Source organism: Protopterus annectens, chromosome 4.part0, assembly GCF_019279795.1.
Source record: "Protopterus annectens isolate FY-2018-M chromosome 4.part0, PAN1.0, whole genome shotgun sequence".
Taxonomy (NCBI): Eukaryota; Metazoa; Chordata; order Ceratodontiformes; family Protopteridae; genus Protopterus; species Protopterus annectens.
Genome location: NC_056733.1, coordinates 10,131,517 through 10,154,993, shown reverse-complemented (window position 1 = coordinate 10,154,993; position 23,477 = coordinate 10,131,517). Strand labels below are relative to the sequence as shown.

General features: G+C 44.9%; 1 protein-coding gene across 3 annotated transcripts in view; it reads right to left on the bottom strand.

The window, feature by feature from the left end:
• RHOT1 (ras homolog family member T1) overlaps positions 1–23,477 on the bottom strand; it is a 1,470,459-nt gene that overhangs the window by 1,357,868 nt on the left and 89,114 nt on the right. For all 3 annotated transcript variants that reach the window (XM_044068049.1, XM_044068050.1, XM_044068051.1), the window contains exon 3: positions 20,472–20,553. In XM_044068049.1, the coding sequence (XP_043923984.1) occupies positions 20,472–20,553 (82 nt within the window). The remainder of the gene's footprint in view (positions 1–20,471; positions 20,554–23,477) is intronic.

Here is a 23,477-nt window from a genome sequence, read left to right as displayed (position 1 = left end):
AGTTAGAATTGCAAGAAACTACCCACCCAGTCTGGCCTCATTTCACTCTTATTACATTTTCTCTCTAGTTATGCATTCCCAATACATGGGTTTCCTTTCTTAATTTTCCCCAGGAAATTCCACCTCCCTTGCGTAGTTTGTATACCCCTACTTGCAGTCATTCTAACAGTAAAATCCTCTCTCCATTCTAGTGTTGGCCAAGTTTTTAGAATACTTTATGGTACTTTGTGAATAATATTCTGGATGAATGTTATTCTCCTTAAGGAAATTCGCAAGAATCCCACTCCCTTATTCATCAAACTCCCCCCAGTTTCATTATCCCTTTCCACTTCGATTTACAACCTTCTGCTTGTGTAACGCATGCCCTGTTATGCCTAGCATCTGCATGAAGTGACACAGGATAACTCGGATGCCAAGTTATGGTAAGTACATAACTATGTGATGTTTTCCATGTCACTATTCCTCAACTCTTGGGTAACAATCCCCAGCTACCCTGAATCATGGGGCGGCCTCATGGAAGGACATGCCAAAGAACTGTGGAACCAAAGGAAGCCCTGTTCCAGTACACAATGTCAAGTTTGTAGAGACTAACAAAAGTATGAGAAGACCAGGTGGCTACTGTGCAAATGTTACATAAGGAATGACGGGCAAGATAGGCAGCTGATGTACCCACTGACCTAGTGGAATGAGCTCTGATTGGACCTGATAAAGATAAACCTTTGAATGAATAATCAAAGGAAATGCATATCGAAATCCAGTGGGAGAGAGTTATTTTGGACACTGCCCGCCCTTCCTGTTGAGAGAAAGCCACAAACAGCTGGTCAGGCCTGCTGAAACTCTTTGTCCTATCTAAACAGAAACGCAATTGTTTATGCACATCTAGTGAATGCAAGAGATATTCCCATTTATTAGTAAAATTTGGGAAGAAAGCTGGCAATTGGATTGACTGGTTCAGATTTGCTTTGCTGGCAATGTTGGGCATGAAAGAAGGGTTAGTTCAAAGGGCCACTGTCTTTATGAAAGACCATGAAAGGTGGTTTGATAGAAAAGAGCCAGCAATTACAAAACTCTTAGCTGAAGTTATGGCTACTAGAAAAGCAGTCTTCCATGACAAGAATTTGATACTGCATGTGGCAGCAGGTTCAAATGGACTTGGTGTGAGATACTACAGAAGAAAGGAAAGGTCCCAAGGAGGGGAAGGATCCTTGACAGGAGGCTGGAGCAGAAAACCTTCTTTTAAAAACTCTTTACACAAGTAAGAGGAGAAGGTAGATTCCTCACAAACATGGAAGTTGGAAATGACTACCAACTGCACTTTGACAGTCTGGAAACGAGCTCTGTCCTGAAACAGCGAAGACGAGAAGAGCAAGATATCAAATGGAAGCAGACGCTGGATTGAGATTGTGGTGCTTAGCCCAAATAGAAAACCTTTTTTACCTACTGGCATAAATCTTTCTAATGGAAGCCTTCTGAGAGGCCAGGATAATGTTCTTAATGGGAGAAGGTAGCCTGGGCTGACTCAGGATTACTGGAAGTTGACAAACCATGCCATAAGACAAAGTGTCTGGAAGTTGGGAATTGGATGCTGAAAGGGATAAGAAATCAGTTCTGGAATGGGATCTAGTACCTGGGGGGGTTACTTCAAATGAGACAAAAGTAGAGGAGCCATACCTGCCGAGGCCAAAAGGGGGTGATGAGGATCAAGGTGGCCTTGAGGCGACGAGCTTTCTGAAGAACCCTGGGGATGACAGGCAAGGGGAGGATAGGCATAAAGAAGACCCGGGGGCCAATCATGAACCAGAGCATCCCTGGGAGACTTTGTCCGGGGAAATCACGGAAAAATACCGGCAGTATTTGTGGTTGGGAGGGGAAGCAAACAGATCACAGCTCGGCTGACCCCAATGAAGGAAGTCCTCTTTCCCCAAAGGATTCAAGGACCACTCTTAAAGGACTCAGGTTTGCCCTGCTGATGTCTGCCAGCACACTGAACTCTCTGGAAATATGCATTGCAATGAGAAAACGCCGCGAGGACATCGGCCATTCCCACACTCTCATGGCTTCGCTACAAACGTGTGCCCCCTTGCTTGCTGATGTACCACACAACAGCCATGTTCTCCATGTGAAGTGCAATGGTACCCAGAGGGAGGCAGTTCTGAAAGGCTTGCAACGTCAGGAAGATGGCCCTCATCTCCAGGACACTGATGTGCAGTTTAGTTTCTGCAGTGGACCACATACCTTGGACCATCCTTCCCTGAAAATTTCCTACTCCACCCCAACAGAGCAGCATCAGAGGTCACTGTGGCACTGAGCAGAAGAGAGAATGGTCTACCTGCTAGGAGGTCGGGAGACTGGACCCACCAAAGCAGACATCTGTACACTGGGACTGCCATTGGGTGAGATGGGGAAGACCACTGAACCAATAGAGTGCATTGTAAAACCCTTATGTAGAACCTGGCTAACAGCACCAGATAGATTGCCACCACCATGGACCTTAAGGCCCCGAGAATAAAATGGGCCTGGGGAGGAGACAGATCAAGACGATGACTTTGAGATCTGATGAGCTGAGTTCGGAGTGGGAGCGCTGCAATCTCAGACAGTGTTCAGCTGGATCCCGATGAATTCCAAATTTTGGGATGGAATCAGGTTTGATTTGAGGAGATTCACTGTAATCCCTAACTGGTCGATTAGCTGGAGTAGGTACTGAGAGAGGCAGTGGCTAGACGATGCTTCATGGGAGCTGTGAGGAGCCAGTAGTCGAGGTATGGAAACACCTGGAATCCCTGCAGTCTCGGGTGAGCTGCGACCACTACCATGCACTTGGTCAACACCTGGGAGGCTGTGATAAGACCAAAAGGCAGGGTCCTGAACTGGTAGTGATTGGCCCCTACTCGAAAACAGAAAAGCCACCTGGAGAGCCTGTCTAGTTTTATATGATAGTACACGTCCTGGAGATCTATGGAGCACATCCAATCATCTTTGTGTAGCAGAGGCACAACGGACTGGACAGTGACCATCCAGAACTTGGACTACTTGACAGAGAGATTGAGTTTGCTGAGGTCCAGGATTGGATGCAGGTCCCACTTCTTTGGCACCAAAAAGGAGTAAGTTCTGGATTTTTGTTGCCCTGGGGGGACCTCTTGGATGGTTCTCTTTTGAAGAAGCTTGAGCACTTCTTCCTAAGCCAGCTCCCTCTGATGGGGTGGTGCACTGGAGAGGTATCTCCTGACTGGAGGAGGAGACTGAGAAAAGGTAATAGAACCACCCCTGGAAATGTTGTTTAGCACCAAACTATCTTTTGTAATACTTGTCCAGGCCAAAGGGTGCACAGATAAACTACTCCTGACTGCCTCCAAGGCAGGAGTCGGGCAGCGCTTCAAGAGTGCTGTTGGGGCTTTTCAGAGAAGGGTTCCCTGTAGCCCTGATTTTTCTGGACCCCCTCTGACCCTGAGGCAGCATCTACCATTGAACCCTCTCCCCTGACCTCTGGAGGAGGGCTCATCTTGAGCATCCTGGAAGGCAAACTGCAACTTGCAAAACCACATTTTCTTGGTCCCTCGCTGTGTCTTGGAAAAGAGCAATGAGTGGTGGAAAACCTGATTCCCACAGCCAACAAGGTCTTGCCTTCCTGCTCAATGAAGTTCAGTCCCTCTGACCAAAAGGCCAAACAGGGTAGAACCATAGAAGGAGGCGTTGGTGAAATAAGAAGTTATGTACTCACCATAACGTTCCGAGTAGGTGGCTTCATTTGTCTGCAACCTGTGGGTCTTGGATCCGAGCCGGCAACTTGTTTCATAGCTAATGGATCCGAGCTCCTAGCTCCTCCCCTCACCCATAATCCCCTGCCAACCCTCCATGACCTCAGATCAAGTTTGCCCCTCTATAGATACCCAAAAAGGGTATTCCAATAAACAACCTACATAGATCAATTTTGAAGGCCAGCGGGAAGGGGGGGGTGGTTGCAGACAAATGAAGCCACCTACTCAGATGGAACGTTATGGTGAGTACATAACTTCTTAGTCTGAAGTAGGGACTTGTCAGCAACCTGTGGGACGGAGTCCCCAGCTACCTGAATCTTGGGTGGCCATCATGGAAGGATAATGCGGAGCACCGCAGAGCCAAAGGATGCTCTCCCTCTAGAACTTACGTCCAGTTTGTAGTGGTTAATAAAGATATGAGATGAGGCCCAAATGGCTGCTGAACAAATATCATCCAACGGAACTCTAGATTTGAAGGCAGCAGAAGTAGAGATGGAACGAATGGAATGTGCGCAAACTCCTCCAGGTGCGGGTCTCCCAGAAGCTTGGTACGCTAAAAGAATACATTGGGAAATCCAGTGTGACAAGGAGATTTTTGAGACTGCTTTCCCCAAATTGAATTTGGCAAAGGAAATGAACAGCTGGTCGGATTGCCTGTGACCAGCAGTCCTAGGAGTATAAAAACGTAGCTGCCTATGAACATCTAATGAGTGCAGCTTGTACTCTCCTTTATTCTGATATTTAGGAAAGAAGACCGGTAGATTTATGGATTGATTTATATTGGTTTCTGATGCTATTTTGGGAAGGAAGGAGGGATTGGTCCCGAGGTACACTCTGTCCGGATGAAAAATCAAGCAAGGAAGCTTCACAGAAAGGGCTTGAAGTTCCGAAACTCTTTTCGCTGAAGTAATGGCTACAAGGAATGCTGTTTTCCAGGAAAAGTATTTGAGATCCACTGAAGCGGCAGGTTCAAATGTGGGAGCAGTTAGGTTTTACACAATTTGGCCGACATCAAGGGCCCTGTGTCATGTCCCACATGGTAATGGGAGATGGCCGCCAATTGTACTTTGACGGTTGAGCAACTAGCGCCTTCCTGAAAAGGTCCGGTTAGGAAGTCTAGTATGGATGAAGAGGGGCAGTAAAGGGATCTAGATTATGATGCTCCGCCAGACGGAAAAACGTTTCCATTTACTGCGGTACACTTTCCTGGTGGAAGGTTTATGCGCTGCCACGAGGATGGCTTTGACTGGTGAAGAGATACCGGGAGTCCTAACTGAGTGGAACTGGAGCAACCAAGCTGTCAGCTTCAGACTGTCCAGATTTGGGGTCAACAAGCCCGGCGGATGGGAGATTAGATCCGGACTGGGATCCAGAATCCAGGGGGGATTCACTAGGTGAGACCACAGGTAAGGGAACCAAGTTTGCCGAGGCCAGAATGGGGCAATGAGGATCATCCTGCTCCCCAACCGCGAGGCTTTCTGTAACAGCTGTAGCATCAGGGGTAGAGGAGGATAGGCATAAAGTAGACCGGGCGGCCAAGCATGCACCAGAGAGTCTCTTGGAGTTTCCCCTGGAGGGGGAATCAGAGCGAAGAAATTGTCGCATTTGGTGTTTGAGGAAGAGGCAAAGAGATCGGAGCAGGGTTGCCCCCATATTGCGAATATCTGCTTAGCTACTAGTGGGTTGAGAGACCACTCGTAAGGGGAAAGAATGGTGTGGCTGAGTTTGTCCGCTAGGATGTTGGCCCACCCCGGAATGTGCGTTGCAATCAGAAAGCGGTTGGTGGAAATCACCCATTCCCACACACTCATGGCTTTGCGGCATAGAGGGTAAGACCTGGTTCCCCCCTGTTTGTTGATGTACCAGACAACAGACATGTTGTCCGACTGAATTGCAATAGTTCCTACGGGGAGGAGATTCTGAAGTGCTTGCAACGCGTACAGCACCGCTCTCATCTCCAGAACGTTGATATGCAGGGAGGTCTCTGTATCGTTCCACGTGCCTTGGACTGTCCTGCCTGAATAATATCCCACCCGAGGTGGGAGGCATCCGTGGTCACCGTGGCGAGAGGGGGAGGAGTGCAGAAGGGTCGGCCCGTATGGAGATCCGGAGCATGAAGCCACCATAACAGGGCCCTCCTGCAAGCCTTGCTGATGGCGATGGGGTGATGGAGAGGAAAAGACGGAAAGGACCATTGCACTAGAAGGGTCCACTGCAGTACCCTCATGTTCAGGCGGGCACATGGAAGGAGCGTTATTGCTGCCACCATGGAGCCCAGCACCCTCAGGACCAATTCCGCCAGTGGGGCTTCTGACTGGAGGATGGCCCACACATGAAGTTGCAAATTCCGTAGTCGTTCCAATGTCAGGAAGGCTCGTAGATCTCTGGTGTCTATTCTAGCTCCTATAAATTCTATGACTTATGTCGGAACAAGGAAAGATTTGTACGCATTGATCGTGATGCCTAATTGGGGGGGCTAGGTGGAGAAAGTAATCTCTGGCTGAGCAAAGTAGATGCCTTGTTGGGGCGGTCAGGAGCCAGTCGTCCAGGTACGGGAAGACCTGCATTCCCTGGAGTCTCAGGTTGGCCGCTATCACTGCTAACACCTTGGTGAACACCCTGGGGGCTGTGGTGAGGCCAAAGGGAAGGACCCTGAACTGGTAGTGACTGGCTCCCAGCCGGAAGCGGAGAAACCTCCTGGATAGTCTGTCCATTAGAATGTGGTAGTACGCATCCTTGAGGTCTATAGAGCACATCCAATCGTTCTCCCGTAGGAGGAGAATAGTCTGAAGAGTGACCATTCGGAATTTTTCCTTGGTTACCGACCGGTTCAAACGGGAAAGGTCTAGAATTGGTCTCAAGTCCCCAGTCTTTTTTGGCACCAGAAAGAACCTGGAGTAGAACCCTAATCTGAGCTGGTCTTGGGGGATGGGCTGGATGGCTTTTTTCCTAGCAGCTGCTGGATTTCTGCAGCTGCAGCCTCCCTCTGATCAGGTGGTACATCGGGGAGGTTCCTGATTTTGGGGACATGAATCATTGGAATTTTGTACCCTCTGGATATAATTCGAAGCACCCAGCGGTCTGACGTGATGGACTCCCATGCCGCTAGGTGCTCTGAGAAGCGCCCCCCAACTGCCACCAGAGTGGAGCAGCCAGGCAACCCTTCAGGGCTGCTGTGTGGCCCGGTCAGAGAAGGATTATCTGGACCCAAAGTTCCTCGGAGCCCCTCTGCCCCTGGGGAGGTGTCCTCCCTGTCCTCCTCTGCCACGGAAGGACTGGTTGTCTGGAGCGGGTTGGGAATGTTGCGATTTCCGGAACCGCATCTTCTTCTGACCCTTTTGGTTCTTCGAAAAGGACCACTGGGGAGCAGAGAAGCGGACTCCGACTGCAGACAACGTCTTCCCATTCTTCTCGCTCTGGACTAGCGTCTCGAACCGTTTTGCCAAACGGGGCAGAACCATCGAAAGGGGCATTCGCAAAGGACACTTTAAAGGGCTCCACAAAGTCACAATGCCGGAGCCAGGCCTGACGTCTCATGACTAGGCCCACTCAGCTAGCTCTAGCGGCTCCCTCGGCGTGGGACAATAGCCGCATAGAGGTATTCAAAATGGATCTCAGATTGGCCATTCGGGCGGAGTACAACTGTTTGTCCTCCACCGACATGGACTCAGGGGGGGAGGCAGCGTATTCTTTGATAAGATCCCGCTGCATCCTGATGACGTGTGCCATATAGTTCAGGGACCTTACAGAAAAGGTCGCTGAACTAAAAACTCGCATCCCTAAGCGATCCATCGAGCGGGACTACCTGCTTGGTGGATGGACTGAGGGGCTCTCCTGAGCTAGTTCCCTCTTCGTGGCTGCCGCCGTCAACATGGCATCTACGGGGGGACCCTTGCTCCAGTGGGACCGGCCTGCGGGGGGACTCTGTATCCTGTCCGGGCGTTTAGGGACTGGCTCCACGGTGTCCGGGTCCTTCCACGCCCTGGTGGTAATAAGGTCCACCAGGGGGTCGGCCGGAGGGGACACCCAAGAGGTAGACGGGCCTGCTTCGAATGCCTCCAGAAACATGGACTGAGGAAGCCTTGGGGGCAGACCACCCACCTCTGATACTAAGCATTTCCATGACGTCTCCAAAGGAGACGTCCTCAGGGGGTGATCTTGGGGAGCCTTCCCCTTCATCGAAGTCAGTGTCCTCGGTTAAGGACTCAGGGGAGTCCACGTGCCTCCTCTTGCACTTGTGCTTGTGAGGCACTTCCTCGGGGGGGGGGGGGCTGTCCGAGGTAGTCTCGCCAGCAACATCCTGTTCCAATGGAACAACCTAGGACATCGAAGCAAGCTGTCCCAGTGGCTGGGTGATGGAAGCCTGGCCCAGCAGAGAGGGAGTGCAGGGTGGAGCCGAGACAAGGGCCAGGGGTCTGGATGCTCTCGACAGAGCCCTCTCCACTACATCGAAGGCAGAGGGGGAACCGCTCTCCCTGGACTCAGAGAGCAGACTCCCACTCGGATACGATGAAGGGATCGGAGACTGCGCCGAGACAGTCGGATCCGAAAGACCAGTGTGCTCCGACCTGGACGGAGCCGAAGGCACACTGAATCCCTCGGATCTGAAGCTCGGCCCACGGCTCAGAGAGGTCGGATCAAAGTACCAAGTACTGCCGGCTCCGACGCTGCCCGGCTCCGAACCCGGGTTGGAGAAGGAGCAATTTGAGCAAAAAAGGGTGTTGAGCTCCACCCCGAAGGGGGGGGGGGGAAGAGCACTCCCATCTGCAGCTGGGCCTGGATGAACCTTCGCATCATCCGGTCCAAGTCTGCATCTGACATACTGTAAGTCAATCTCGATGAGGCCACAGAGGCAGGCCTGGAATGTCGCCTCGATGACCTCGACGGAGATCGGGCCTCCTCCTCCTCCTTGGGTCCTAGGGAGAAACAAGGAGATCGGAGCTGAGGAGGAGGAGACCTAGAAGCTGTGGAGGGAGAAGCCCGCTTAGCCGGCGGGGCCGAAGCGGAAGTCTCTGCCCGCCGCTTGTGGTGCTTCTCCCTCCGTTTCTCCCTCCTGGCCTCCCTTTCCTCCGGAGCTTAAGCGGGAGTTTGAGTCCCGGCCGAAGGAAGGGGGGCAAGAGTGGCTATCACCACAGGCTGTGGTAGTGCCACGGGAGGAGCGGGGGCCGAAGCAGAGTCCGAGGGCAAAAGTCCCGCCAGGACCAGCTTCGACCTCCGCTCTTTCAGTGCCCTGGGGTTGAAAGCTGCACAAATGGTACAGCCTGAGGAGAGGTGTTCAACCCCAAGGCACCGAACGCACCAAGTGTGGCCATCAGCTGGGGAGAGCTTATGGCCACACTCGGTACATTTTGAAAAAATGGCTTTTGGGGCCTCAGCCATACTTGAAGAAAAAAACAAGGACTACACAGACACACAGGCCCCAAAACACACACACACACACACACTAACGGCCAGCGAAGGGAGGGAAAAAACTATATAAAAGATATAAAAATACAGGGAACCTGACTCATACACACTTTAAGCTAACAGGGAAAGTGGAAGAAAAAATACACTTATCTGAAATACTCGACAAGAGCTCGAAAATCCAGCTACTCACAAGCGCGGCAAACTAGATCTGAGGTCATGGAGGGTTGGCAGGGGATTATGGGTGAGGGGAGGAGCTAAGAGCTCGGATCCATTAGCTATGAAACAAGTTGCCGGCTCGAATCAGATATCGGATCAAAGACCCACAGGTTGCTGACAAATGAAGTCCCTACTTCAGATCATGCCTTAACGGACTCCCCAAATCAGCAAAGACACAGCCAGGAATGATGCTGAACAGCGATGCCTGTGCCAGCCACTCGAGACATAGCATTGGCAATCAGTCTCATTGATGAATTAGCCAGGTAAGTGTGGATAGTTTGGGGGACACCTTACTTAGTTCCCCGGCAGGCAGCATCTCAGAAAGGGACGCAAGCTCCTTGACCAGGTCCCTTTGTAGTCGGGGAAAAATGTACCAGGTAGTTGAGCGCCCACAGACTGAATGCAGCTGGGGCAAAAACCCACTTTCCATGTCTATCAATCATCTGGGACTCACGATTTGGGGGTTGGATAGACGTGCTCTTTTCCACCAGCTCTTTCTTGGTGGCTGCAGCTATCACAATAGAATTGACTTGCACTCCTTTCAACCAGAATTGCTTGTCAGAAGGGGGGCTGAGGAATTTGTCTGTGTGTTTGGGAACAGGGTCCACAGTATCCGGCCCCTTCCATGCCCTGCTGACGATAAGGTCTACAAATTAATCTGCAGGGGGAGGAACCCAGGTGGTAGACTGCCCCGGTCCCAAAAGCCTTCAGAAAGACTGCCTCCTCGGAGGATGGGGGTGGGGGGGTGGGGGAAGAGACCAACCGCCCTTAAGTTTAAGGATTTCCAAGATCCTCAGGTGGATTTGGGAAATCAGTCCCCTTCATCAAAGTCCACATCCTCGGTGAGCGACTCAGCAGGGGAGTCCCAAGTATCTCTTCTTATATGATCTCTTCAGAGGAATCTCTTCCAGAGGTGGCTCAGGGGAGGATTCGGAAAAGGGGGACCCCAAGTGGGGTACCTCCCACCTGAAGGCTAGTTCGAGAAGGCTGAACTGGGACAGGATGAATGGGGTCCACTCGGAGGGGCTGCGATGGTTCCTGGAAGGCTGGGGAGGAAACTCTTGGAGGAAAAAAAATCCCCTCTACAACCCGGAAAGCCAAAGGACTGGACAATGTCCCATCTGCACTCCAGGCAGGAAGGCCTGTCTGGGGAGAAGGACCAGAGCAGGCCAGAACCTCCAGGCCTCCAGATAAGTACCAGCCCTGAGCTGTCAAGGGTCGAAGCACCAAGGGGAAGGGATTAGTCCAAGAAAACTGGTCCAGAACCCCCACCCAAGGAATCCGAGGTGACCACTCAGGCCCGGGACTCCACCTGCCCAGGGGGAGGCAGAGCACTAGTAGTCAGGGACTTAGATGAGGCACGGAGAGAAAGGTCTCGAGGAATCCCCATCTCCCTCCCTGGGCGATCCACAGCCAGAAAGTCCAAAACCAATCTGGTCAGACGAGAAGTCAACAAGGGGGTAGGAGATGGTCCCCTGGTTGGATGGGCAGGGGAAACAAGAAGCCCAAACTCAATCTGAGCCTTGAGAAAGGACCTCATCATCCTGTCCATATCGGAAGGGAGTAAACTCCTGGAGGACCTAGCCAGGGATAGGTGTCTAGATACCAAGGACCTCCCCTCTAAAGAACAACTGCCCCAAGCCAGAACCCGAGGGGGAATCCTCAACAATAGTGGGATCTGACACCGATCTCTGTTCTGACCTCCTTGAATCCAATGACAAGGTAGGATCTGAGCGCTTGGATCCCACATGACCTGGATCCAAGGAAGCTAGATATGTGGCTGGTCCAGATCCAACCAGATCTGAAGGCCTCAAACCAGAGATCTTGGATCCGGGAGTGGATTCCTGTGACCTCGGGTTCGAGGGCCTCGGAGCTGAGGCCCCGGATCAGAGGGAGTTGCAGATCTTAGGACTGGAGGGCAATGGATCTGACAGGGTCAAGGCTGGAGTTGGATCTGAGACAGTAGAATCAGACAACCTTGTCTTTTTTGAGGAGAACTCTAGATACTAGGGGGCCTTCCTTTTGTCCTCTAAGGGTCCAGGCTTGGCAGGGGACTGAGCCAAGGGACCCCCTTGAGTCAACTCTTTCAAAAGGAGTTTGTTTCAGTACTCTACCAAAGCCCTGGGGCTGAATGCGGCATGTGTCACATTCAACCTCTAGGTGGTCAGCGCCCAAACAATAAAGGCACTCCTCATGCGAATCGGAAACCGGCATCTTCCGACTGCACAAGGAACACCTTTTAAAACAGACAGGTTCTGTCATTGTCTGACAGGCTTAAGTCAAAGGGACATGCAATCTCCATACTGGAAAATCAAGCTAAGTTCACAGCCAGAAAACACAGCCAAATAAACTACCACAAATAATAACTACACCAACCACAAACAATAAAGCTACACAAAAAACTATGCTGGAAGACTAAGAAACGGCTACTAGAAAAAGGGCGCCAAAAACAGAACTAAGCAACGAGAATATAAAATGGGGGGGGAGGGATAAAACTACTAGTATACAAAACATTAAACTCTTAATAAAATACTAGAAAATCCTCTACAAATAGCAAAAGTTTGAAAAATAATGCTACTTATCCCTTATAGGAGCCAAGCCAGAGAAATCTACATCTGATGCTGACCGTGGTAAATAAGATCTGAAGGGTTAGAGGAAAGCAAGGGGATCATGGGAGTGGGAAGAGCTCGAGTCTAGAAGCAGTCTGTAAAGTTGCCGGTTCAGATCCGATGTCAGATCCAAGACCCAAGAGTGAGGAATAGTGACATGGATAACACCATATCAGGATCTTTTCAAAGATTCTACAGTACCCCCTCATCTACAACTAACAACTTTTTATGCAGCCAGTGAGGTTAGCACTGCCATGTCAGGCAGATAATTACCTGTCAAGTTTTGCGCTACATTCATCAATTCTATCCTTGACCTTTACAGTACTTCAATCACTATTCTCACTGCATCTAACCTTTACCCCTGAAGCACTGTGCACATTCCTGCCAGGAAACTTTGGCTGCATCACTTATTACATCTTTAACAGCTGCATTTCACACTGACTACTACTGAATTACGTATTGTCTATTCTCTCACTACTCCATTAGGGCTTCAAATTTATTTTTTATTTATTTATTTTACATTTGTTGACCGGGCTAGTCTAACTGGATACATGTCCATTTTCAGTAGAGGCCCGGGGAGAAAAGCTCCAATGGAATATTACATGTTTATACAGCAATAGGCCATACAAGATTAGAATTTAAAAAAACAAAGTTAGACAATATATGCAAAGTACAACTATGATAGCAGCAAACAAAGAGAATAAAGTCCTAAAGTCTTAAGAAACAATTTTTTTTTTTTTACAGTGGTCATACTGTGTATGAGATAACATTTCTCTACATAGATATTGTGTAAAGGAAAGTTATGAGGGTGTAGGATAAGAAAGAGACAGAGTAAGAGGGAAAGTTAATCTGGGTTGGTACACGGGCAAAGCCATTGACTATTGAGATGCATAGTCAGTTATCTTTTAAAAAGTGAGAGTATAGACAAAGATGCGATATCAGAGGGTAGTTTGTTCCACATTTTTCCAACAGAGTTGGAAAAGAGGCAGTCCCCTGCTGAGTTATTAGGTTTGGGTGTATAAATCAGTAGTTTGTTTGAGGAGCGTAGCTGTTTGTTATTGTAAGGTGTAACAAGGTTAGAGAGCATTGGTATTTTAGTTGGTTGGTGTAGAATTTTGTGAGCTATTAAGAGCTGTTGAAGTATTAATTTGTTGGTAAATTCAATCCAACCTAGTTGTCTTAAGTTCAGGCAGTGGTGAGGTTGAAACTGGGATCCTGTAGCGAATCTAGCAATATTATAGTAGGATGTAGCAAGTTTCTTCAGGTTGCTTTTGAAGAGATTAGTATAGATGGGGGAGGCATATAGAAAAGTAGAGATAAGGTGAGATCTAGCTAAGATGGTTCTTGTTTCATGTGTAAGGAAGGGTTTGATGGGGTTTGATTCTTTAGAGGGAACCAATTTTTTTGTTAACTACTTTTACTGTGTTGTTGATGTGCGAGTCAAAGCTTAGACTGTTGTCAACAGTTATTCCTAGTAATTTTGTAGTTGAGTCAGGAGAAATGAGAGTGCTATCAGTGGATGTGAGAGAAATTAAGTGGTGTACATTTACGGGTAGGTGGGAACAGTAACAGTTTGGTTTTCTTGGGGTTGAGGGGAAGGCAACGATTAGAAAACCATTTTTCAACAGAAGAAAAGGCTTTTTGGGTAAGAGACTGAAGTTCATTTTGAGAGGTGGCAGTGCAGATTATAGTAGAATCATCTGCATATTGTATGCAGGTGGTGTTAGGGATAGCTGATTGGAGGTCATTAATAAAGACTGAAAATAAGAGAGGGCCTAGGATAGAGCCTTGAGGTACGCCTAAAGAGATAAGTAGGAGATTAGATAGTGAATTTTTCCAGAGTACTGCCTGCTGACGTTTATCAAGATAAGATGTGAACCAAGTTAAGGAAGGCGTGTCAAGTGAGAGAGATTTTAGTATGTGCAGGAGGAGTTTATGATTAACCATATCGAAGGCTTTAGATAAGTCAATGAAGATTGAAGATGATAGATAATTGTTGTTGTGGTTGATGGTGTTGGTAAAGGAGAGTAAGGCAGTGGTAGTACTGTGGGAAGGTCTGAATCCATGCTGGCTGTTAGCAAGTAGATTGTTTTGGAGAAGGTGGTTAAGAAGTTGTTTGTGGATACATTTCTCCATAATTTTGGCTAGAGGTGATAGTAGTGCTATTGGGCGATAGTTTGAAAGGTCACTACAGTTCCCCCTTTGTGTAGTGGGATAGTTTGAAAGGTCACTACAGTTCCCCCCTTTGTGTAGTGGGATAGTTTGAAAGGTCACTACAGTTCCCCCCTTTGTGTAGTGGGATAGTTTGAAAGGTCACTACAGTTCCCCCCTTTGTGTAGTGGGATAATGTGAGATATCTTCCAGATGGAAGGGAAGATTCCTTCATTAATAGATCTATTTATCAGAACAGAAATAGGGTAAGCAATGGCTTTGGCTCCAATTTGCAAGAATTCAGCAGGAAGTTTGTCTGCAGAGGGGGTGGTAGGTTTAAGATTTTGGAGCAGAGATGAGACAAAGGACGTAGATATAGGTTGTAAGTGAAGAGTAGGAGTATTTGTGGTAGGTAAGAGTAGTTTAGAGGTGTCAGGAGATAGGTGAATAGCAAGAGTTTGGATGGTATTAGCGAAGAAAGAATTGAAGTCATTGGCAGTTTGTGTGGAATTGTCTGGGTTAGAGTCCTGAGGGTTGGGTGTGATAGACTGGCTTGGGGATAAGAGATTATTTATACTGGCCCAGAATTTTTTAGGTTCATTTTTGGAGGTTTGTTGTAATTGAAGGTAGTAGCTCTTTATCTGTCAGGATGGCTTTTTTCGTACTATTCCTAAGCTCTTTGAAGTATTGGTGGTCTGATAGGTTTTTTGTGGTACGCCATTTTGCCCAAGATTTGTTTCTGAGAAGAATTTTTCGCCTAGTACTGTTGGTCAGCCAGGGAGCTGCTTTAGCTTTTGTTCTAACAGTATGACTTGGGGCATGGTGATCAAGGATAGACAAGAAAGTAGAATTGAAGTAATCTACTGCTTCATTAAGTGGGAGATATTTTATCGGGGACCAATTACATAGTCTTAGCTCAGTTAGAAAATGCTCAATATTAAATTGCTTTTTGGAGCGTAAGGTTCTGTAGGTAGTAGGTAAGATTAGGTTGGTTTTATGTCTAATAATATATGTTAATGAGTGGTCACTTAGGTCTTCTGGTAGGGTACCTGCTTGGTAGTTATGTTGGGGAGTATTAGTGAGGATCCAGTCTAAGGTGGTTTCATTATTGTTGGTTTTGTTAGTTCTAGTAGGGCTATTGATAAGTTGTACAAAGCCATAGAGGTTTATATGGGAGGTGGGATTTGTACGGTTACAGGTAAACCAATCAATGTTAAAGTCACCTAAGACTAATGTTTCTTGCGGGAGGTTGGTGGAGAGTGAAATGATGATACATTCAAGGGTATTAATGTTATTTCCTGGAGGGAGATGTGCACAAATGATATTTATGGCTTTGGAAGTGTTGACTTGAAGTTTGGAGCTGATTATTTCGGCATTAATATCTACAGTAAGAGTCAGATTGAGATTACTAAGCTGGAATTTTGTTTTATAGAGAATTGCTACCCCTCCACCCTTTTTGGCAGTGCGATCAAGTCTAATGATGCTATACCCGGGGGGAGTGATTTCATTGTCTTTAATGGTTGGCTTGAGCCATGTTTCAGTTAAGCATAAAATGTCAAATTGATGGATTTCTGGGAGGGCATGGACTTGGGTGATTTTACTGCAAACACTTTGTATGTTTAGATGGGCAACAGTGAGAGGGTTGGTAGATATGGAAGATAAGAGAGAGAATGTTTGTCTCGTTTTCTGTGGACATTGGTATTGGTATGGTGTGGGCCAGGGTTAGGATGAATATCTCCGTCCAATAGTGAGTGGATGAGTTTATAACATTTTGCTTGGGGAAGTTTGTAAACAGTCAAATATTTCCCTAGTTTTTAGTTTGCTTGATTTGAAGTGTGCTAGTCTGTGGTATTTAGCTAGTGGGTAGTTAAGGCTGATAGGTGAGATTTAAGAAGGTGGGAGAGAAAGGAGATATAGATGTAGAAGTATAGAGGGAAAAGGAAGAGAAGAGTTAAGTGGGTATTTGTAGGATGTTAAGAGGTACGTAGTGACAAGAGAAGATAGAAGTGATATGGAGATAAGTAATTTAAGTTGTGAAGGAAAGAAAGTTGTACACATTGTAATGATTGGGGTAGTGAGCAAAGGGATACGAAGTAGAGTGTGGGTACAGATGGGGAGGGGTAGTATGATTAGGTAAGTAGGGTAGGAGCTAGATTTGTTAATTAGTGGGCGTGTGGTACACTTTAGAGGTTTGGAGTGGTTTATGGAGTTAATTTGATTGGATTGAAGATAGGGGTGTGTCTACTAGACGAATAAGTGTAGGACCACTGGGGGCGGGTGGGAATTGGGGGCAGGGTAGGGGAGTGGAGTGAGCCCGAAGGGCGAACGGAGCGGGTTCAGACGAGAGAGTGAACAGCGAGGGAAGACCATCAGTAAAAAGGGAGAATTCAGCAGGCAAGTTAGAAAGCAAAAGAAAGTAGAGGTAAGTTAGGAGTTTAGCATAGGAGCATATGTATGTCAGAGTTCAGGTGAAGAAAAAAAGTACTCAGGGACACAAATGGGAGGTGGAAGACATCCGTGTAGGGAAGCAACAGAAAGAACAACAGGGCTAGGGGGTGTGCGTAGAGAAACAAGTGTAGTGAATAGGGATACAGAACTACAGTGTTAAGATGCCACCTAGTGTCCAGTAACTGAATTGCAGCAGGTCACTCTAATACAAGGGTGGCAGACTACAAGGAGAGAGGAGTTGGGCTACGTTTAAAAAGCAAAGAATATGGGCTGACTGTGAGCGTTTGGTAATAGGACAGAAAGAGATAGGAGGGGAGGGGGTTGTAGGCTGCTGGATATCCTGAAAGGGAAAAAAACTTGCCTAGTGTAGCAAGGTTAGTAGACCTGAAATGATGGTGATGAGGTCTAGTATCTAAAGCTGCACATACTTTAACAGTCTTAATAAGCTGGCTTCTTGGGGAGCTGGTGGGAGATTTCTTAGCTCAAATAGCTTCCACACACTTCCAGGAGGGTGAAGTCAGGTATTAGGTACAGGAGTGTACCGGTTCACAAGGCTGGTAAAAGTGGAGGAGAGAAGATAGTGAGATGATAGGCATAGTTTTTATTCAAACTAAAGGGGTGGCGAAAGCCACATAACTATGGGCTAGGCTTATAAATGCCCTTGGGCAGATAGCCTAGTATGAACCTATGAACCTATTGGTAATACCCGGATTAGGAGGCAAAAGAAAACAGGCATACAGCTGCAACTACATGTAGTAGACACATGAACATTTAGTAATCTAAATTGTTCTAAATAAACTAGCCAGAACAATTGTTACATTGTCTTAAATCATCTAAAAAGAGAACAGTACATAACACATCTAGGCATAACATTCCTTAAATTGTCTTACAGCAACTGAAGAGAAAGTAAAGTAGTACAGGCACAGCTATAGTTCCATCAACCTACTAAATTACATACATAAATCTAGGTTGGAATGAGCTGCGTTAGTGTAGGCTAGGGATAAACAGATGGATATTGTCTACAGTAAGCTATATCCAATCTTGAGAGGAACAGTAAAGGCAATAAGTTATCAAATAATAGTAGAATAATCACCACTAAAGTATAATGTTACTAAAGACTTTAGTAGCTTTCCCTTAAATTCAGCTCTATGCGAGTGTACTCACCTGAAGAGGAGGCTTCGTAACTGTAACAGGTAAGTCTGTCTGCTAATTGTTATGAAAGTAAATCTTTTAGCAATATACTTGAGAGGAATAGTAAAGGCAGTGATAAGTTATCAGATAACAGTAGAATAATCACCGCTAAAGTATGATAACGTTACTAAAGACTTCAGTAGCAATCCCTTAATTTCAGCTCTATGCAAGTGTACTCACCTGAAGAGGAGGCTTCGTAACTGTAACAGGTAAGTTTGTCTGCTAATTGTTATAAAAGAAATTCTTTTAGCAATATAGGGCAATATTCAGGTTTTATTTCTTTCAGCCAACTGTCAAGGGCTATCACACAAGGTCAGCACTATTTCAGTGCAAGCGTTTGCGTTGAGAGAGTTAAACGCCAAGAATTATCGTTCGCAGCAAACAGTTATGGAACATAACTAGAGCCTTAAAATTACTACCAACTCTACAACAAGCCTTCTGCTACAATCCACGTGCAAACGCAAAGTGGAAGAGAATGTTATTGGCGATAGTTTTGTAACAGAAAAAAGATGGCATCTCTCGCATTTAACAGCAAAAATATTGCATATCGCTCCTTTAAAGGCAACAGTAGTTGTATTTCAGAGATAATCAGACCATAACAGATCCGTAAAAATTACCGCTAACTCTGAAACGTGCCTTCAGCATCCAGTCCACATGCAAACGCAATGTGGACGACAGTGATTACTAGCAATACCTTTCCAACAGTAACTACATTGCATATTACGCTTTTAAAGCCAATAGTAGATGTACATTTAGAAAATAAACAGGCATACACAATTCCTTGGTCAATACAGAGAAAATGCGTACATTTACGATAGGACAAGCACCCAGACAAGGTACACAGCATTTTAGGAGTTTAAAGCAAAACATTGATACAAGATGGCACATACAACAAGACAAATTAACACAAAAAACGCAAGTTGGAAAAAGAAAAAAGGAACCTAAATATCATCCAAAACACAGACAGCTGGATAAAATAAGTTAATATTTAAAATGTCAAAGAATCATTACATACCATTTAAGATAAGCTCATACAAATGACAAATGAGACTTAAGGGACTTGCCAAACTGGCTAAAGCAGGAAACTCCTGAAGCTATCAGGTTCCACAGGTACACTGGTAAGCAGCTTAACAGGCAAAGCAGTAAATGTCACTTGCTTCTAAATATACCTGGAGAACTATCAGCAGCTCCTGGGAAAAGCAATACAAGCTCCTTCAAGCAAGATGGACCCACATCATAGAAGACTTTAAAAACAATTTACAACAAAACAGGAAGCCAGAGCAGGCTTTGCAAGACACATTTATATCGAAGCATCAGTGAGAAGCCTGGCCAGAGAGCTCAGCACCAGCTACAGACTTTCATGCTCTGTCGGCAGTTCCAGATAGGTGTTACAGTAATTAAGTACTGGAAAGGCCCAGAATATGAATTGCTATCAAAAAGATCAGCTTGCAGTAATGGGTATTTGATCCTGGATATGTTCCTTGGGTGGAAATATGAAGCTTTGACAGCTGTAGGTACTTTAAAGTGTCAGCTGACAGCCCAGATTCACTCAAAAAAACAACCCTTGTTGTGAAACTGACTTATTAACTCCATATATGATGCTATTATAGAAAGGGACTCTCAAGGTAGCGCAAACAGCCATAGTTTTGGGTTAATAATAACTTGGTGAGTTTTTGGGGAACATTGGAAGTGTGTTTGTTTTTTTTGTTACAGGACTTTCAGTGGAACAAGGGATTTTGTAAGATGGGACATAGGCTCAACTGGATATGACAACAACCGTATATAAAAGGTCAACCTGCCAAATATTAGTGTGTGCATGTAACACAGAAGCTGGAACTAGAATACTTAAAAAGGCAGTTACAGATAAAGGGTGCGAATTGTAGCTTTTTAACGTAAGGTAGCATGGACAGCCACTGCCTTACTTTTTGGAGACATGCAATTTCAAAGGATTGTAAGTAAGCCATGAATGGATAACCTCCTTCACTTCAGCAAGGGTATACACACTTCGCACTTCTTTCTGAGGAACACAGAGGTATTAACGGTATGGTAGTGGTATGCTGCACCCCCCCCCCCCACCAGTCCTCATAATGGAGACATGTAAACCATGAACAGAGCAAAACAGGAACCAAGATCAAGCACTGTGCAAGTTAAAATGGGTATAGAGAAGAAGCGTAAATATCTTACCATACCTTTTATATATAGCCAGAAAAGTACGAGACAAACTTCATTATCACAATGCAAAAGCAGCCACATTAAGATCTCTTGTTCAATCAAGATGCCATAACTGACCGTGTTAAAAGCTGCTGACTGATCCAGAAGTAAACAATCATTGCTGGTCTCTAGCCATGATAATATAGTTGATCACTGATGGAAGGGTCGTCTGAGTGCTATAGCACACACGTGAAAGAGAATGAAATGGATGCTTGAGATCATTTGCTATTGGATAGTACTCGCATTGCACGGACACAAGCTTACCAAAAAAGGCAAGCTTAGAGATGTAACAGACATAAGAGAGAGAGAGAGAGAGAGACAGCGAATGAGTGCAAATGTCAAACAGAAAAGCGGCAATTACAAATCTAGAATCTTTATGAAAATGTTTTTAAAAAAGTTAGGGGGCAGGAGTAGTCTATTGTAAGCTGCATCAATGCACATTAAAACAGCAAATGACACTTAGAAAAACAGCAACCAAGCACACCTGAATAATCTACTATATGCGTTGGTACTCTCTCTGGAGTGACATCAGCTGGAATGGTAATTTCTTCCGCACGGGGAGGCACCTGAACAGAAGGGAAAAAAAAGTGCCAGTTAATATAATGCAACATATTACATGACTTAAGAGAAAGCTAAAGGTAGCAAATCCCTAACAGTGGATGAATCAAACTCTGATAAACATGAAAATATGTTGTCCAAGGCACACCACCACAGATATCTGGCACATTTTGGCTTAATGCAGAATTTCACACTGAACAGATTGCGGTCTTCACCACAAAACATCGAAAGATTACATGCCTAACAAAGTACAACTGTATAAGACAGTAAAACAGTAGCAGTAATCTTTACAACTGAGAGGATTCTTAGATCTTTAACATGAAGGAAAGGAGATCATATTTGAGTGATTGGGTTGCAGCAATCCCTGTAGTATGGCCTTAGCAAAACCAAGCTTTGCCCTAAATATCCAATTTGTTGTGTTTTGAAAACATGTACCAATGTTAAGTACCTGCCTCCAAAAGGGTCTACATGTTGATCCCCTAAGATAGACAGATGTGTCAGTGTTCATAGTACTATGAACCTTAACACAGCCAGCTTTTTACTCCAGGAACGTCTGTACTTACTTGTGGAATACTACAAGTGGTTCCTTACACATCAGTGCTTGATGTTCTGATGTTCCTAGCAGAGTTGATAGCTGCAGTATCAAGTGAGGATAACTTAGATACCAAGCAATTCGTATGTAAAGGTCTATTGAGCTAGCCTGTTGGGTGAAGGTAACAATCAAAATGACAGTATGAAAAATCTTCATTTTAAACATCCGATACAGCTCTGAGTAAAAAAAAAAAAAAAGAAAAATACATACTTAATTATGCTTGAATGTCACAATCGCTAAAATGCTAAAATGAGGGAAGGGAGAAGGGGGAGTTAAGTTTAAGGAGCTTTCAAACACTATTCGAGAAAGCAAACTTGTAAAAAAACAATCCCAGGTAAGAACTGTCCACTCACCACTAATAGTCCAAGCACAATGAAGTTTATTCTGCAATTCAACAAAAAAATTCACAGCAAAGGTGAAGAAACTCAATCCCAAAAGTAGTGAAGTAAACGCTTTCGTCTGTAACCATTCCAGACTATCGTATTTCCCTCTTCTTAACTCTTATATACTCTTGTATACCTAATTACTATCTAATTAACATTTACAAACAGTCCTCTAAAATTCATTAAAAGCATCTACCCAGAAAATATATTTGCAAAACAATAATTCACATACAATATATACCTAGAAAAATACTATATATAGGGGCTAAAAATTACATAACTCACATTTTGAGTTACAATTTTCTAGCTCTCTGTTTTAAAACTGGCCGAAGGGATAAATACTCATTAATACCTGGGACTTCTGTCGCATTTAAGGTCAACTGCCAATGCAGTTCCCTAGTGTCCAACTCATTCCCCCAGTCAACTCCTCTAATATTCCTTTTAACTATCTCCAGTATACAGAACTTAAAACTAGTAAAATTCTGACATATTTCTGAATGTTTAAAAAAGGCATTGTTTTTATTCTTTGTTTTTATTCTTTGTTTCCATAGCATGTGTGTGTTCATAAATTCTTTGTCTAAGGGATCTTTCTGTTTTCCACACATAGAAGTTGAAACAACTTTGACATATAGCAATGTATATAACCCCTCGTTTGACAATTGCCACCAACCGTCTTAATAGTGGGTTTCTTTTCTCCTAATTTATATTCACTATTTAAAATTAGTGAACATTGGTTACACCTACCACATTTTAGTGGTTTAAATGTACTTAACCGTTTTTTATGCACTAATAAGTATTTCATATTTTTCCCCACTCTATTTGTAAACAGTGGGCGTGTACCTAACAAGTGGGTAAACTCTTCATTTCCTTCCAATATCACCCAGTTCTTGGTGAGGATTTTTTGTACCTCCCTACCCAATGAACTAAATTCTATAACCACAGAATGTGTATATTTTTGTATCTGGTTACCATCCGGGACATTAACAACTTGTTTTTGTCCTAACAGGGGAACAAATTTATTACCCCATCCTATTGTAACCTCTTCTTTGAATTTCTCCATCCATTCCATGGGGTATCCCCCATTTCTAAACATTTGGGTCAACAAAGTCAATTCTTTTGTTAACCCTTCCCTCTAATCATCTGGCCTCTTGCAAGATTTCTCTTAATATAGAATGGGTGTTGGCTTTCAAATCTCAAGAAACTGTTAGAATATGTAGGTTTCCTATGAACCGTAGATTCAAAACAGTTCGGATTAATATTTTTAGTTAACCTTGCATCAAAATAGTCATTTTTGTAAGCATGTGTAAATCGGAAATATTCACATATATTATTAATAAAACTCTCAAATTTCAATACTTTCTCTGAATCTACACTCCATAAGATAAACATGTCGTTCAAATAATGGGTGTATAGTATCCAATCTTTGGAAGATTCAGTACCAAAGATGTATTTCTTCTCCCACATACAAAAAACTAAATTAGCAAAAATGGGGGTGCAACTTGACCCCAATTGCCACCCCTTTCAATTGCCTGTAATATTCTTCTTCGAACAAAAAAAAATTTTTTTTAATACCCATTCCATCATTTGCATGACAAAATTGATCATAGAAGCACTCAAATTACTATATTCCAGTAATGCTTTGTGGAATAATTCCAGTCCCAATTCATGGGGGATAGATCCAAAAAGGTCAACATCAATAGTTGAAAAAACAGTACAAATCTGTATAATATTTCCTGTTTTATCAGAATTACAAAAAATCCCATTAATCTTACCACATAATCAATCTTCTGTAAAATATCTTTCAATAATCTATCTATAAATACACCAAGTGGGTATGTTGAACTACTTTGGGCAGCTATAATCAATCTGTATGGCGGGTGAAGAATATCCTTGTGTATCTTGGGTATGCCGAATACTGTCAGAACAAAAGTATATTGATTCTGTAGGAAGTTAAATA